At 45.6% G+C, this 15,770-nt stretch overlaps 3 protein-coding genes across 3 annotated transcripts; 2 read left to right on the top strand and 1 right to left on the bottom strand.

The window, feature by feature from the left end:
- Nucleotides 1-292: 292 nt before the first annotated feature.
- Nucleotides 293-12,403, bottom strand: C8R40DRAFT_1193145 (vacuolar protein sorting-associated protein 13; the record flags this gene model as incomplete). Its single annotated transcript, XM_046233064.1, has 44 exons — nucleotides 293-1,018; nucleotides 1,069-1,159; nucleotides 1,208-1,240; nucleotides 1,297-1,352; nucleotides 1,406-1,461; nucleotides 1,512-1,652; nucleotides 1,710-1,791; nucleotides 1,845-1,923; nucleotides 1,980-2,304; nucleotides 2,363-2,506; nucleotides 2,556-2,691; nucleotides 2,745-3,213; nucleotides 3,263-3,454; nucleotides 3,502-3,703; nucleotides 3,751-4,064; nucleotides 4,117-4,184; nucleotides 4,297-4,466; nucleotides 4,519-4,639; nucleotides 4,695-4,894; nucleotides 4,945-5,104; nucleotides 5,154-5,508; nucleotides 5,562-5,911; nucleotides 5,963-6,032; nucleotides 6,082-6,198; nucleotides 6,249-6,656; nucleotides 6,678-6,874; nucleotides 6,911-7,514; nucleotides 7,565-8,265; nucleotides 8,318-8,691; nucleotides 8,751-8,929; nucleotides 8,984-9,427; nucleotides 9,482-9,671; nucleotides 9,721-9,851; nucleotides 9,903-10,658; nucleotides 10,719-10,922; nucleotides 10,972-11,121; nucleotides 11,178-11,243; nucleotides 11,297-11,395; nucleotides 11,457-11,561; nucleotides 11,615-11,733; nucleotides 11,786-12,001; nucleotides 12,058-12,135; nucleotides 12,185-12,274; nucleotides 12,373-12,403. 44 exons carry the CDS (start codon nucleotides 12,401-12,403, stop codon nucleotides 750-752), a joined length of 9,342 nt encoding a protein of 3,113 aa, XP_046091843.1. The 3' UTR covers nucleotides 293-749.
- A 704-nt stretch (nucleotides 12,404-13,107) lies between these two features.
- Nucleotides 13,108-13,867, top strand: C8R40DRAFT_1165683 (uncharacterized protein; the record flags this gene model as incomplete). Its single annotated transcript, XM_046230734.1, has 6 exons — nucleotides 13,108-13,197; nucleotides 13,247-13,284; nucleotides 13,346-13,422; nucleotides 13,479-13,564; nucleotides 13,615-13,748; nucleotides 13,813-13,867. The coding sequence occupies 6 exons, from the start codon at nucleotides 13,108-13,110 to the stop codon at nucleotides 13,865-13,867; spliced, it is 480 nt and encodes a 159-aa protein (XP_046091842.1).
- A 410-nt stretch (nucleotides 13,868-14,277) lies between these two features.
- On the top strand, nucleotides 14,278-15,453 carry C8R40DRAFT_1033553 (fatty acid elongase; the record flags this gene model as incomplete). Its single annotated transcript, XM_046223349.1, has 7 exons — nucleotides 14,278-14,604; nucleotides 14,659-14,749; nucleotides 14,803-14,876; nucleotides 14,934-14,979; nucleotides 15,032-15,072; nucleotides 15,125-15,194; nucleotides 15,254-15,453. 7 exons carry the CDS (start codon nucleotides 14,278-14,280, stop codon nucleotides 15,451-15,453), a joined length of 849 nt encoding a protein of 282 aa, XP_046091841.1.
- Nucleotides 15,454-15,770: the final 317 nt, after the last annotated feature.

The raw sequence follows: 15,770 nt of genomic DNA, 5'->3' as shown, positions 1-15,770 counted from the left end.
CAAAGTCAGGCGAAAAGAAAACTAGGAAGAGAAGCGACACTGCTTCCTCCACACAGACATCTCACAGTACAACCACAACTCAGGCCGACGATGACGGCATTTCTACTCCTCCGGCATCGATAAGTCGAAAGCCACTGTCTGTGAAAACCTCGGGAACATCAACCCCGACGCACCTGGCCACATCCAATCGGGAACAAGCCTCTGTTCGGAAGATTGCGTCTGGTGCTTCCCTCAGTGCAACCAGACCTCTATCACCTATTCAAGGCACTCCTAGTACACCTGCTCTTTCTCCTGGTCTTCCTGGCACCACAGACGAGTCCGACACAGACTTTCAGAGTGCTTACTCGGTCAGTCCTCGTGGAAGTTACCACGAATATGATCAACATTCCATAAGCGAGGAAGAACAGCACGTGATGTCAGCAAGTGGCCTTCCCGTTGAGTTTGGCAAACATGCCCCGGTATTCGTGAAGCCTCATCGTGATCGATTCTCCAGTACCAGCACCGCCACTGCTACTGGAAATGATCTTCCCAGCCCAACTCATAGTGAAGCTACTATAAGCACTTGAAATGTCGACCTCCGCAAAGCCTTTGATTCTTTTGATCTATTCGTTTGTTTTGGCTTACATTTCTTCCGTCGCGTAGTGTTGCTTTCTACATCTTTATCTTATTATATCTAATTGTATATTTGCCTTCGCAGAATCCTTCCGTTATAGTTCTTTTTTACATCGTTCTACATCATTATTCCAAAGCTACCCATCCATTCGTTTTCGAATATTGAACGCCTTCACAACTCCTGCCACGCGTTCAAAGACCCATGATTGGGTACTTTTGTCTGGGATAAAGACGAATTTGTCGTGCTCCCTTCCTGATTTGTGTGCAAAACGTATACCAGTGTCCTCTACAGTAATGCCTTGTACTTGAGTGAGAGGCAATTCCCAATCCAAGCGAAGCTTTTTTGACCAGAAAGACAACACTCGCGACATTGTCAAAAGCACGACGTTGTCACTCCCAGGAGTATCTGTGCAGTATGTTATTCCTAGCAAGTCATATATTGATGCCTGAACTTACTGATGTGTGCGACATAAAGTTCTCCACGATACGCTCCATTATTGAGGTCTCTCATCCAATATTGACCCATTGCTTCCCGGGCTGAATAAGGCTGTGAAAGACATCATTACCACCCACTACTCTCAATCAGACAACTTACCCTCAGTACTTGGTCATGAGGAACCAATCTTGGCTACAAAAATCTCAGTAAAACGCGCCGCCAAGTGTGCCCGTTTGATATGTACTCACCAATCTGACTCGGTCTCGATCCGGACTATCAAACACAGTGGTGGTATTGCGAATACCTGCTCGATATTGAGTATCGAACAAAAACAAAAGGCGAAAGCCACTTGCATACCTTCTGATACGTTAGAAGCCAAATCAAACACCCCGACGACCGGTTTGGTGACAGCACTGCTTGCATTTAGTTAGCAGAAACAAATTCTTTTGGACGGAAGACACACCCGACTAAGCCTTTGCCCATTCCCTTTAAGAAGCCTACTGCTCCTTCAGACTCTGCACCTTCTAACGGTTTCATCAAGACACCTTCCATGGCACTGGCCACACTGCTCGCTAGAGCCTCTCCTCCGGCAGTAACACCGTAACTAGGTACAGGCACTTGATGAAATCGACAAGGGGAAAAACGTTCGGATCCCACTTACATAGCATGCTTGGGCTTATTTCTACGCTGAGTCATCCTACGGCGAGCTTGATATTCCGAATCGAAAGTCGCAGCGGACAATCCTACAGACAAACTGAGACTTTCAATGAGAAGATCCGACGCCATTCGAACTTACCTTTTCCGACACTGCTGGTGAACTTAGTCATACTATCACTGAGCCCAAATACTGTCTTTTTGACGAAACTCGCGGCACCCTTTGGACGCGAGGGAAAGTAAGTAGAAAGTATCATCCGAGATGATATACTCTGACCTTTGCGATACCGATACCTAGCTCCTTGTTTCCATGCATGACCACACCGTTGAATGGTTCATAGAATATATCGGCCACGCCAGAACTAACGTTCGTGAATAAGCCGACAGGATTACCGATGAAATCCGCGGAACCCAAGATCCGGTATAACTGACGAATGACGTCCTGCCGATAATGTAACATTATACGACTCTGAAGCTCTGGAGTTTTAAGTCTCATATCCTTTATAGCGAGCGCATTCATCTCAAGAGGTGCATCGTTGATGTTGCCCACGGCCATAGTAAAAGCATTGAGGACAACAGCAAGCGGGTTTCTGATGCTCAATCTGAAGGTTGAATCTCCTCAGTAAAACGCGAACCGGCAACTATTATATGATTACTTACTTTTCTTCACTGCTGACCCTCTCTGTGCGCATAAAAGACAGCGAGAGTTTGATCGGCTGTAACTCCAATACTTCAAAGTACAGCGTTTGTCCAGTGGAAGTATCCTGAGGTTCCGGTATGTCTTCGCCATGTTCAATGAGAATACTGAGAGAAATCAACATAAAGGGTTGTAAGATATCACTCCGAAGCTTACTCCTGAGTTTCCTGTTCCCATGAAGCACCTTTGATCTGCGTGAGATCATATATTGAGAATAGCAGATCTTCGTCGGCCTCGATTGTTAATGCTTGCAGAAGGATAGAGCAGTATTTCACGAATAACACTCCATGATCTGTGACCATATTAATCAAGTAATTGAAGGCTCCCAAGAACTGAGCCACCAACCTTCATCTTGCAGTAAGATGATAGACGCTTGTACAGTGGGTAGCGCGGCTGAATCCTTTGGTAACGGAGTAGGTTGGAGGATGACAGGATAAAGAGCATCATGAAGCTGGTTGTCTATTTGCAAAGTCCCACACGAAATAGTAAATGACTGCGCTACTGCGCTGTTCGTGTACTCAAGTGTCAATGAGTTTAACGAGACGTATATGACTTCAACGAGTCTTCGGTTTACCAACGATATGCCAATTCCACTGAAATGGATGCTAAGCCCTAACGCAGGAGAAACCTCTTCCGTGACAGCCTCGAAGGATTCTCCGGTACTGGAAATAGTATCCTGTCGAGATAATGATCCGGTGTTGCTTCGCTTCGGTTTGTACAGACTTCGTTCAGCATTGTAATTGGTGATTGACAGTACTTGCTTGTCATCGTCGGCTCGAACGTCAAGTGAGACGGCCTTAGTCTTTTGTCCTTCCTATCTACATCATCAAACCAGGTTCATGCAATGACAATGAAAGACATACAGTGAATCTGAAAGGAATTAGGTCACCAATCTCTAGAGGATCCACGGTTCTCCTGGAGCCATTGATACTAAGGCAAATCTTTTTGTCCCTGGCTGCAGGTTGGTCCCAGGCATAAGAGAAGTTGGTGTGTGGTTTAACAGTATAGGTGGTAGGAGATTTGGACAAGAGGTTTTGGTCTTCTCTCGACGCATCCTTTTGAACTTTTAGTAGGGAGCAGTCATATTTATCATCAAACGAACCTTTTGTGACAAAGAGAATGTGTAGTCGCTGCCGTTTTCGATAATGAAAGGCCAACCAGCTGCGGAAGAGAAATGGACAAAGATAGTCGATCCATCAATTTTGACGTCAACGCGGATCAAACGTATCTGATCTGGGTTGTCGCCCGGGGCCTTGAGTCGGAGATGTACGAAGCCAATGTCTTCTATGTTGAATGGCGGAGACCTAAACTCTACATCAGAAGCCGGAACAAGAAAAGACAAAATGAGTACCATTGGGCATTCAATCCGGGGTAAGCAATGGTCAAAAGTTTCCCTGGGCTTGCCCGAACGAATTGCAATGAACAACGCTCGCCAGGGCTAATAACAGACTTGTCCCTTGGCGCTACACCGTGTTCACGGAAGGATATCGGCTCGGAAAGATTATTCTTGAGAATGAACCGAGGTGTTAGGGTTATGATCTTGCTAAGCTTATATTTTCCGAGACCTTCAGTCCAGGAAATGCCAACATGAATCTCCTCTGTCTTTTGTTTTTGAGATGGTATGACGAGTGCGATTTCCGCTGCGGGGGCTTCCACGCTGATAGGCTACGAAATTGCGGGTTGAGACTCGAAGAAAATGGAGTGGAGCATACGTTACCTTTGACCAAACGGAATCACCCAATTTTAAGGTGAACTCATGACCTTGCTCACTTGCATGAGACAGCACTGTAGAGAGGATAAATGTCTACAGCTGCACAAGCGGCAATATCGATAACTTACTGAATGGAATCGGCTTTGTTAAAGTATCTTTATTGCAGAAATCAATTTTCCATCGAACGTGATAGATCCTTGCGCTCACTTGTATTTGTGTCTCCGGCTACATCTTGCGGTGCGACAGCCCGATTGGGTCGGGCTGATTTGACACCAAACGGAAGTCCAGTCTTATTCATCACAAGATACGGACTGTAAATCTGAACTTTGAAAGCTCCCCCAGAATCTGGATAGCGACTAAAACAGAATTTTTAGCATGGGCCAGTGTAAGATACGGGGAGCGACGTACACATAGTTCAGTTTGAGGTTCAACTTTCTGCCGCTTTGATCAAGTAAAGTAAGACTATTCTCGACGTCGAAATCGCCATGGCCATCAGTGTTGATAATAGTAAAATCACTCGGTTTGAAAACTGGTTTGCATAGGGATGAGCGAACACATATACTATGCTTTAAGTACAAACTCACTTGTATCTTGCACCTCGATGTTGAGCAGAACCAGGTGCGCGAGCTCAATAGAGTGTACTGGCATTATTCCACCTTGACGCAAATAGCTTCTCCAATTCTGATCTGTGTCTTTATCGTACACCCGATATTGGATGTTGTAAGGAAGAAGATTCTCAAGTTCCAATGGCGCACGAAGTTTAAGATTTATCTTAGGGTATTTGCTACATATTTGTCTTAGTAGAACGAAAGGTAATGATGGTGTTCGACTCACCGGACTAACGAGTCATTAGGATTTAGGTCACTCTGGACCCAAGCCTGGAAGCGGAAAGCAGCTTCTCGTGGGTCTCCATGCGGGCAACGAACAGTGAAGTTCTTCTTGGTTACAAGGTCTTCCCATCGGACAGGATTGCACCATTTATATCCAAAGCCCTCTGTAAAGTAAGGTCAGTAGGATAAATGACGATGCAAGTCAAAACTTACGATCTGGTTGAATTCTGACCTTGCTCGTGTTCACGGCTTCGATTGGAAGAGCATAATCCTGACCTGGTGCTACCTTCTCCAATGAATACACTGGATGACCCCTTTCATCAACCAGCGTTACTTCAAGAGGGTACAGAGTTTGGTTTTCCACCTTGTAAGTGGATCTGATTGTCACTACCTTGACGTTGTCCTCTACCTTGACCTCGCATAGTAGACGATTGGTATGTTTTTCCGTTCTAGGTTTTAGTGGGAAAATGAATTCACCCTCCCGGTCAACGGGAATGCTGCGAAGATGTTCCCAAGATTTGTTCACAAATCGGATACCAATGTTATGTTGTCCAGAGCCCGAAACGTGCTAGAGGAATGGTTTAACCAACACATAGCGCATCCCACAATCTCCCTGCTTACCTCTCGCATTGTCTTCCAGTCATCAAAGCGCCAATCAATGGTCTGATCATGAGACAACTGCACTCCTGTTGTATCCGATTCCTTACTATTACTGCTACCATCATTATCGGCCCAAATGAATACCGGATATCCAGTACGGTTTCGCATACGATAAGGGGCATAACTACCCCGAGCCTTTCGCAGAATTTGTTCGCCCTCTTGACTCCACAAGTTCACAGTAGTCATACCCAATTCTGCGAATGTAGTGCTCAAATTGAGATCGAGTCGTTCGCGAGCCGATAAGTTGATATTCAAAGCGCCGCTGGAGTTTTCCTTTGAAAACGAAACCGAGAAGGTCCATGGATCGATCACTAGGATGAATAAATGAGAATTGGCAATATAAGCAATGTGAGTGCTCTCACGGGGTTCCCAATGTGAATTTGTCAGGTTCCAATAGCTTATTTGCGTTGCAAGTGTAGTGATGGCGGACAACTGACGATAATGAATTATGTTTCTGAAAGGAACAGAACTGGGAACTTACATCCCCGGACCAGTCCTTTGCTCCGATGATGAAAGGTTTCACTTTGAGATGCAGCATAGGTTGCTCATGCAAATCTCCAATGAGCACCAATCGGAATCCATCGAAAGACCCCTTGAACTGGAGATAATTCAATAACTTTCCAGATTAGTTTGAGCAAATAAACCTACTTGCTCCTTCGATGTCAGGATACGGGCCTTCCCAACGGGTCTGCTCTGCGTCTGATTCGCTCCAACCATCCTCGAGGCACTTGAGCGGGTATGACGCCCTCCGGAGCTCTTTGACCTTATGGTTGGAGCGTCGAGGCGAGACGCCTGGGATCCTGATTCAGTTGAGCGATTGGAGAGTTCTACCGCTTTATTGACAATTGTGGAAATCAAGGTGATGTCTCGGTATGAAGCGCGGAACACGATCGGTCTTGTGTTGAGCTCTATGTTAGTCATAAGTTGTGACGATGTTGAACGACTGTCAAGCGAGAATGTCAAGTCGAATTCGTCTAGGAATCGTACAGTTTCCGTTGGCCTCCCCATTTGCATTAAGGACATTCCGAGCTGTTTGATGGTGAGGGCCATGATACCCTTTTCCAAACGTCAGATCACATAAATAAGCTTGGCAATAATAGTTACCTGCTGTGATAAGAGTATTTGTTTGATAGAAAGTTGAATGGACTGGGAATCAAGATCGGAGTCATTTTCGAGTACAGATATCGAGACATCGTGGAGGTCGACACGAAAATCGAGAGAAGATTTTCCCGCCTCCGCCTCAAATTGATTTGATCGTGCGATGTCCACCTTTTCTATTTCATGTTCCGACGTGTCCGATGTGGAAGCACTTGTAAAGAAGTCAATCAGGCCGAAGACAAGATCCACTGCAAATATAATCCGGGGTGAATCAATGGTCAGGAGAGCCAATGACGAGAAATCAGCATCGCCAGCCATCGTGTAAAGAATCATAAACTGGTTTCGAGTATGGCTCGCCGCAGGTATGATTTCTCGAAACTTTGTATTCCCAGGCCTAGTATTATTGATGGTGAATGATTTTAGTATTACCTGAACTTCTCCGCCACCGGCAGAGAGCAACTTCAAGCGAAGGTTATTATGGTTTAAGGCGAATCGCGCTATACCATGCTCTTTAAGATTCAATTCTTCGGTAGCGAACTCATCGTATAGATGAAGTTTTACTGTATCGACATCCACCACAAGGTCCAAGGTAGGCCACGATTTCGGGGCATCCTCTGGTGCTACGTCGACCAGAGTTTCACGTCTTTCTTTTTCCGCCAGTTGAGGTTGCGATTCGAAGCCAACCGCGGCTTCAGCTCGAGATGCGCCTTCAGGTGCGCCAGCGAGAACTCTGGAAATAGATTGCGACAACTTGATCAGAAGTCCGTATTGAATTTGAGTCAGATGCAATTTAATGTCAGATATGTGTATAGACACCTAGAAGAACGTATCAGATAGGTGAGGAAAATAAACAAGGTTGTACGCACCCCAGTATCGGGCTGCTCGAGCTCAACAACACGGTCGATGGCTGCAGTCTGTACAACATCGGCCGTGACGTTGATGTCATCAATAATCTTGAGAGCGAATACATTCTCCTTGTGCTTTAAATACGAAACGAGTTGGATCCCTCGAAGACTAGCACTGATCTTATTTATCACTCCTTCGCAGGAGTTCTTCGCGGAGACCTCTCCCAACCGCATGACCATCATATCAGAGGAGCGCATGGGATCAGAAGGGAAGACAACAATTGGTGATTTGATAGAGATATTGAATTGCAAGAGTTCTGTGTCCATATCGGAAGCAGACTGTACTGCCGCATGGGTAGCAGCATCGTATAATCCTTTGAGTTTGGAGAGTTTCGCGAGAAACAAGTATATGTCATGCAGAGGCCTCTCTAGAAAATGGAGCTTGACCGATCCTGCGTCAAGCGAGATGGAAGACTTGATGCCAGCGTAATTGGCGTCGTCTGGGTCATACGTTTCATAGCGGAATTCCGCAAAGTTATGCCCCTCAATCGACATCAGTTGATCGAAGTCGGTTCGTATGGAATGCATTTCAGAGTCATTACTCAGAGCTAGACTTCCCAACCGCCCAGAAACAAGTAATGACTTCGGCCGAACTACCACCGTGACATCAGCGGTTGAGAGCGACAGAGTGGCTATATTAATCATCTCATTCACCAGAGCGACTAGAAGACGGTCAGCGTCGTATGAGTATCATGCAGGAGAGATTTAACGAACCTCGAACACTGGCCAAATTCACAGAAACTTTGATTTTCCTCTCATTTTCAGACGTCAGTTGTGCGGAGAGATTAGATTCGCTGCTCGAGACCTGCGGGTCTAGCTGCGGCGAAGAGTTATCAGATTCAGGGACAAATGTTGTCATAATGAAGTCGTAGAGCATCAACACTGGCTCAGGTGCAGCGTGGAAGATGAAAGTAGATATTTTGACATCTACACTTTGCTCGATTCCGCCATAGACAATGGCAAATTCTGGAGATTCCTGTTGGACGCGAACGTATGCAACGCTCAACAAGTCTTTTTCCTCGTGCGATTCCGTGGACATGAACTTCATTGTACCAGATTCACCTTGAACCAAATCCATGGACATAGACCTAGATAAGATAAGATAAGATAAGATCTCAATCAACGAATCGTTTTTGGTGCTCCCTACCGGAGATTTACATCGACCTTCATGTCGTATTTTGCTAGACCAAACTTGAGGTCAAAGCGTTCAAGGGTCACGCTACCCAATTGATCTTCGCTTCCATCTTGCCCGTTTTTCGATAGCGAGGCTCCCAGTTGGTCAACTTGAAATGTCAATTCGAAAAGACGCTGGTGTATCTCTGGATGCTTTGCATCACAGTTTAATCAGCGATATTTTTTAAAAGCAAGCAAGCCACCAACCTCAGCCACACCGTCATCAGCTTCGAAAAATTCCTCTTCTCCTTCCTGAGAACCCGAAGTGTTTGCAGCGTTCCTGTCACCGTCATCATCTTCATCGATATTATACTCATGTTCGGCCTGACTGAAAAGTGTACCGGCCACAAGAGGGAAATGCGTTATCTCAAGTCCTTCTGTAGGGCGTGATGAACTTTCAACTTCATCGTTGAACTTGGGAACACAAACGTCCACCAGACGCATCAGAGACTTGTATTTCGTGTCAGAAAGATTGACTTGAAGACTTGGCAGTTTTCCCGAAATTTTGAAGCGAGCAAGATTGAGAGCGGCTGGAACTATGGAATTCTGAATTTGGAGGTCGATGCTTATCCGCTCCAAAAGGTGAAGTGTGTCGTGACTATCGGCTTTTAATGCTTCGCGGCATGAGCCTAAATCATTCCCAATTACGAACTGGGTAAAGTCTGTCATCAGTAAGGGCATAACGACAATAGTTCGATTCCTTACTTGAGCGGATTTTAGTCTCAAGGACATTTTGTCGTACATCAAATCTTCCAACCGTTTGTAATCCTCGTCACTGTATTTTTGCGAGCGTTTCAAATGTACGGCGCGTATCGTGTCTTTATCCGCCAGCTCGCTCTCTATCGCAATATGGCCAGCGTCGATGATGAGATGTCTGCAATTGACTGTGGTAACACTTCGAATCCGAATCAGCTCCGTTCCTTCGCACACAACCGACGACTCACTCTTCGGGAACGATGATGATTGGTGCATCCATGTCCATTTGGATATCAATCGTTTTGTGATTCTGCAAAGCAAACTCCAATCCCGCTCTTGTCTCTTTGCGTAATCCTTCGAGTGTTTGGCTGGCGACACTCTTTAATTCGTGTTAGCATTGACAAAGAAAATGGTATTTCAGGTTTCATACCAAAAGCGCCTCTACCGACTCCAGCTGACTCGCCGGAGGCTTCAGAAATTTGTAAACCGCTTCCACGTAACCCTTGTGGTAGATAATTTCCATATGTCTCATCCGAACTGTGATTGCATTGTCTGCGCGTTCATCAAGAGGATTATTTTCAAACTTAATGAATAGGAAAGGGTCGTCCTTGTCCTTGTCAGTGTCACGAAGCTCCTTGGTATTCAGCTCCTGAACCTGAACTATTTGCGGATGTACGCTGTTTTCTGTCGTTCCGTCGAATACAGCGAAGCTACCTAAAGACACCGACGCTTCTAAATTATCGGGTCGTTGGATGACATCCGCCTGGAAGACGTCAAAATTGATCGAGATGATGTCCTGCGCCTTGTTGTGGGGGCCAGCCCTAAGTGCAAATGATCCTCGATTGAGGGTGGCTTTGATATGAGCTTTCAGTGAATCCCTGGGGGCTTCGAGCGCTTCTGTGACGGCAGATTTTTCATCGTAATCGAGAGCATCATAGAGTTCCTTTCGTTGTTCCTCGGTCATAGGCCCACCAAAGGCAGAATCTTCTTGCATCTCGTTTGTGGATGAAGAAGAGCCCCACAGCCAACTTCCCCACGACTGCTTCTGAGGCTGTTTTGGTTTCTCCGCCTCCAGCCGTTTACGAAGAGCAGCGTCTTTTCTTAATTTTGATCGAGCTATCGACCGGTAGAAGCGAAGGTCTTCATAAGTAAGCTTTCTTTCAAGATCATGCAGAATTTGAGAATCCTAGCGAGGGTGTATCTTGTCAGCTTTGGAGATGACCAAACTTCACGCAAGCATCCTTACTGGTGGAGACAATACATTTAAGACTTTCTTCTGGAATACCTCGACGTATTTTAGCCTATCGTCGCGTCGTTCGGCAAAATACTGCCACGTCCATTGTCGTCGTCGCTGTCGGACATTTTCAAGAATAGCTGTCCCGACGTATTTCAGCCGGGCACGGCCGGCGTTAGTACGGAATTCCTCGTCACTTGGGCGATACTTGCGGTACTATAAAAAATAGATTAATTACTATCTTGGGTCCTGTGAGGGAGCTTACCTGATGCTGTCGTATATATACATGGTACATATCGAGCAAGGAGATGACATCCCGGTACTGATTATCGTCTAGAGCCACCCCAATCTCATTGAACAGGAGTTGTACGTCGAAACGAGGGGTGGCGTTATCGAACTGCTGGTTCATAATTATCTAAATATAAACCTATCAACGGTTCTGCTCCAATTACTCTCTAGAAAGGAAGTTACCCTTCCTTCTCCAGAGACTGGCTTCAGGATAAATTGATGTGATGAATCTTGAGCATCGTGCGCAATCTGGGATCATATCAAGTACAGTCCAGGTACCGGTAAGGCTAATAATAGCTCACCATTTTATTGAATTTCTCGACAGCTTCCTTGAGGGGAAGGCCAGCCATACTGGGTGAATCTGTATCGAAATACAACGCGAGAGATTCAAGTTTGGCCAACTAAAGATAGATAGACAGATCAGATTTCTCATAATAAATAGTGAATGAGTGAATGTTGGACCTTATGAATAGCACCGGCACTGCTTTCAATGAATGTAGGTCGCCATTCTTCGTTGACCGACACAGCGGTGAAGCCTGCTAGAGTGACACCCGCAGCGAAGGGATGCTGAATTGAGAACAAATGAGGATTCAGTTCGATGAAGTACTACGTTGACGTACCCCAGGAACGCTCATCTTGTCCTCATATCGAATATGAATATTCTGAACAGTGATCTGAAGATTGTTGATTATTTTGGCAGTCAAAGATCCCCAGAGACCCTGCTGCTGAGGTGAATCATCTAAGATACACGCGTTATTCGCTGTGAAAGTGATAGGTAATGGAGGACGCACCGGAAGATTGCTCTGGCTGTCCACGCATATGCAGTAATTCCGCATTTTCGAGACGCTCTAACTTGGCAGCTTGTGCTCGCTCTTCCTCTTCTTTAGGATCATATACAGATTGTGTAGACGGAACAACAAGCAGATAGACATCTTTAATCAGTATTTCCACCGGCTGATTGCCAAGGTTCATCCAATGTAAGGACAGCGTGAATTCCCCGAGATGACCTGAGATTCCATGAGGGCGCGAGAATGGATGATAGCGTAGGCAATCGGATGCACACCTTCAAGAACATCAACCGGTAACCTGAATTTGTCTAATGCACCCTTCTTTAATCGTAGGTTGCGGAGTGTAAGTTGCCCTATAACAGGATTACTTTGGCAAATTCGTGAGCGAGAATACAGTCATGCCTTGTCCGATTCCATAATTCACTTGGTTCATATCCAGATTTTCGACATATGGGGCGAGGATCCGGTTAAAGAGCTGTAGAGTGGTCAAGACTAGATCATTCGGGTTGCCTGGTTCCCAAACTCACAATATTCAAGACCTATATGAGCGCATTCATATCAGCATCGAATTGGTACAGAACATTAAGAACTTGCCTCTTTCCCCGGGTCTAGCCACCACATTATTGAGCTATATATTCAAATCGTATGGTGAGGAGGAGAAAAGGCGAAATTTCGAGTGTACGTTGTAAGAGAATAGCGCCTCTTTAGCGCCCAGGTATGGAGTGAATCAATTATCGCGACGTCATCATTTTATCAAGTTCGGCATCTCATATTTTTCGAAGTTTTGAGTTCCATCGGTCTATCCGCTTTGATATACTTACAGAAATGAGTTTATTCACATTGGCACTGTTCCCCTTACGCATACGATTGTATATTTTTCCTATCTTCATCCATCGCTCTAACCATTTATTCCAAGATCAAGTACCGAAGCGGATGATGGATCTCAGAATTTGTAGCCTCCAGGCAGGCAGAGAAAATCTCAGAAGAGACAGGAAAAATCTTGGTTCAGGATCCGAAACTGGTAAATCTTACTCTGTGGTTTCTAGTTCCATAATCTAGCCACAAATCTGGATCCCTTTAACGGACCGTATCTCTCACAGAATGCCCCCGGAATACCCCAACGTGTTCTGGGCGGTGTTTCTCCAGCCTGAGAGCCTCGAGCTCAGACTGCCATTGGTGCCCGCTCTTGCCCACCATCCGATCAGATTTTTTCATTCCGGTTGTACCCGCGTGACCTGCCGTTATTTAAGTGCTTGCTTCAAATTCTCGATGACTATATTCTTTTGGCCCTCCCTCCACCTTTCTTCTTCACCTTACGACCAGAGATGACTTCCGTTATTGTCCCTCAAATGCTCTCGACCTCTCTTCCCCAGTCTCTAGAGCTTGATTCCAAGGCCATGAAGCCTTACCATGAGGTACAACATCGGCCAATGGTAATTCGTCGTGTGACTGACTTGGTCGTAGCTTCAGTGCCTTGAGGATGCAGTACAGGCTTTCACTCAGTGAGCATATTTGCCATTAGAGTTGCAGCGATCATCATCTCAATCCCTTTATCTCATTCAGGGTTCTTGTACAATCGGGACGTTCTACAGTACGGCTACACTGTAGTATCCCAACTTGGAGTGCTGAATCGAATCTATGTTAGTAAAATTGCTAACACATTTGCCGCCCTTGTTGATTTTTATGTTGTACGTAGGTCTCGACCTCCACGACTTGAATCACTTGAGGTCCAAGTCCCTTATGCTTATTCACGACTTGGTCAATTCTCTTCGGTCGTCGGGAGTGAGTCTCGTTATATCCTCAAGAACAAGAGTGCTTAACTATCTCTTCAGATTTTCGCGACCTACTATCTTGCTCCTGCCCATTCACCAATGTGTCTCGTTTGTGCGTCGTCTCCAGGTTTTGACGCCTCGCGAATCAATACGCGTGCTGTTACCATGCTACAAAATGCAAAACTCGACATCGGGTATGTATCGAACGCGCTCATGATCGATTCCTTGATTCAATGATTGATCGTGTTTCTTGTACAGGGAGCATGTGCTGCTCGCTGACTTAGAACGTTGCTCCAGTCTTATCATCTGCTAGCGCCTTTGTTCCTCGTTGTCTTGTTTCTTTCCATTTCATGGACTATCTATTGGAACATTGTACATATATAGGCATCTTGAACACGAATTCAATGTTGGGTCTTTGTCAATCCTGATCAGCGAATTTACGAAGTAGATAACCTGAGCGTCTACGAAAGTATGTACCGGCAGTGCTGTTGCAAACTGAATACAGATACTGTCGTGGTTGTGAGATGTGGTAGCTGGCTGTTGTACGTGTCCGGAGTAGTCTCGACTTGCGATTCGAACGTACCAATGACTCTGAGCATGTGAAACTCATAATTCAAATCACGTTATACATCCGATTCCGGAATCGGTTGAACCGTCCCCAAAAATTTCTTTTAACTCTTCCTGTCATAATAATTACCCTGAGCTCCTTCGTCTCTGACTGTCATGGCACCACTCGCTGACTTCCTTTTGTCCGTCTTACCTGTTTCTCTTCCATCCTATCTTACTTCTTTTATACCCGGAAAGACGCCTCTCTCGACCAACACTGAGGTCCTCACCACTTTGGCTTCATACCTGGCCGTGATATTTGGGATTCAGGCATACAAGAAAAACCGACAACCCCAGAAACTCAACACGCTCTTTCAAGCCCATAATGTCATTCTGAGTTCAGGGAGCTTGCTACTGCTCGCCCTCATGCTAGAGGAAATTCTTCCTATAGTTTGGAAAAATGGCCTCTATTTCGGTATTTGCGCGCCTGAGGCATGGACTCCGGTAAGTTATAGTGTATCCTTGTCTTTTTTACGTGGCGCCGACCGACACCTACAGAGAATGGAATTTTACTATCTAGTCAACTATTACTTCAAATATCTCGAATTGCTGGATACAGTGTTTTTGGCGTACAAGAAGAAACCGCTTGGTGAGTTCCTGCCAACGCACGATTCTTGATCATCGAACCTTACCTGCGTCTAGCATTCTTACACGTCTTCCATCACTCTGCCACTGCTTTGCTCTGCTACTCTCAACTTGGCGGCAAAACCAGCATTGTAAGTCCTTACTCGCGCGTTCATTGCCAATTTACTGACTCATAGTCTCGCATTCAGTCCTGGACCGTGATCACACTCAACCTGTCCGTGCACGTTCTAATGTGTAAGTGGACGTTTCGTCCCTCTCGGCACGAATGCTCATATTGACGCGACAGACTACTATTATTACGCCACTGCTGGCGGGAAGCGAATTTGGGTATGTCCCGCTCATATTCTATCACCAAAGTTGGCTCACTCAATCGGTTCAGTGGAAGAAATATTTGACCTCAATGCAGATTGTTCAATTCATAATCGACTTGTTCATCGTGTACTTTGGCAGTACGTTCAGGCTCCATTCACTTACATGTCCGTTCATTCTGATATAACTTCTTCCTCAGCCTGGCAACACTTCGCATTCAGATATCAATCCCATCTACCTCATGTCGGTGATTGTGCCGGATCAGAAACCGCTGCACTTTTCGGTTGCGGGCTTCTGACCAGCTACCTCGGGCTTTTCATCAACTTCTACATCCAAACTTACAAGAAGCCAGTCAAAGGATCAAAAGCCACGAATGGACATGCCAACGGAAAAGCGTGAGTAATGCTGCTTGGTCTCCTCATGTACTATGGCTTAATGTCCATACACATAGTGTTAAGGCGGAGTAGGTGAAGGGAAAAAGATGGATCTAGGGTGGTCAGAAATAGACAGAGACGTTCGGAACCTCACACAAAAACTTTCATACTCTTGGTATCTTATATACTATTGTTGTCAATAATACCCTTAGAGTTGGAGATGTATTACCTTAGGTGATGTCCTTAGAGCGATGCCACACATGAACAACGAACTGACCGTCGGTCCAACGATGACGGTCTACACCTTATCATTTATTGTCGTTATTGTTGAGCCTCAGTCGA

The sequence above is a fragment of the Lentinula edodes genome (genome assembly GCF_021015755.1).
Source record: "Lentinula edodes strain Le(Bin) 0899 ss11 chromosome Unknown C8R40scaffold_2, whole genome shotgun sequence".
In the NCBI taxonomy this organism is placed as follows: Eukaryota; Fungi; Basidiomycota; class Agaricomycetes; order Agaricales; family Omphalotaceae; genus Lentinula; species Lentinula edodes.
This window is presented reverse-complemented; position numbering and strand designations above follow the sequence as displayed.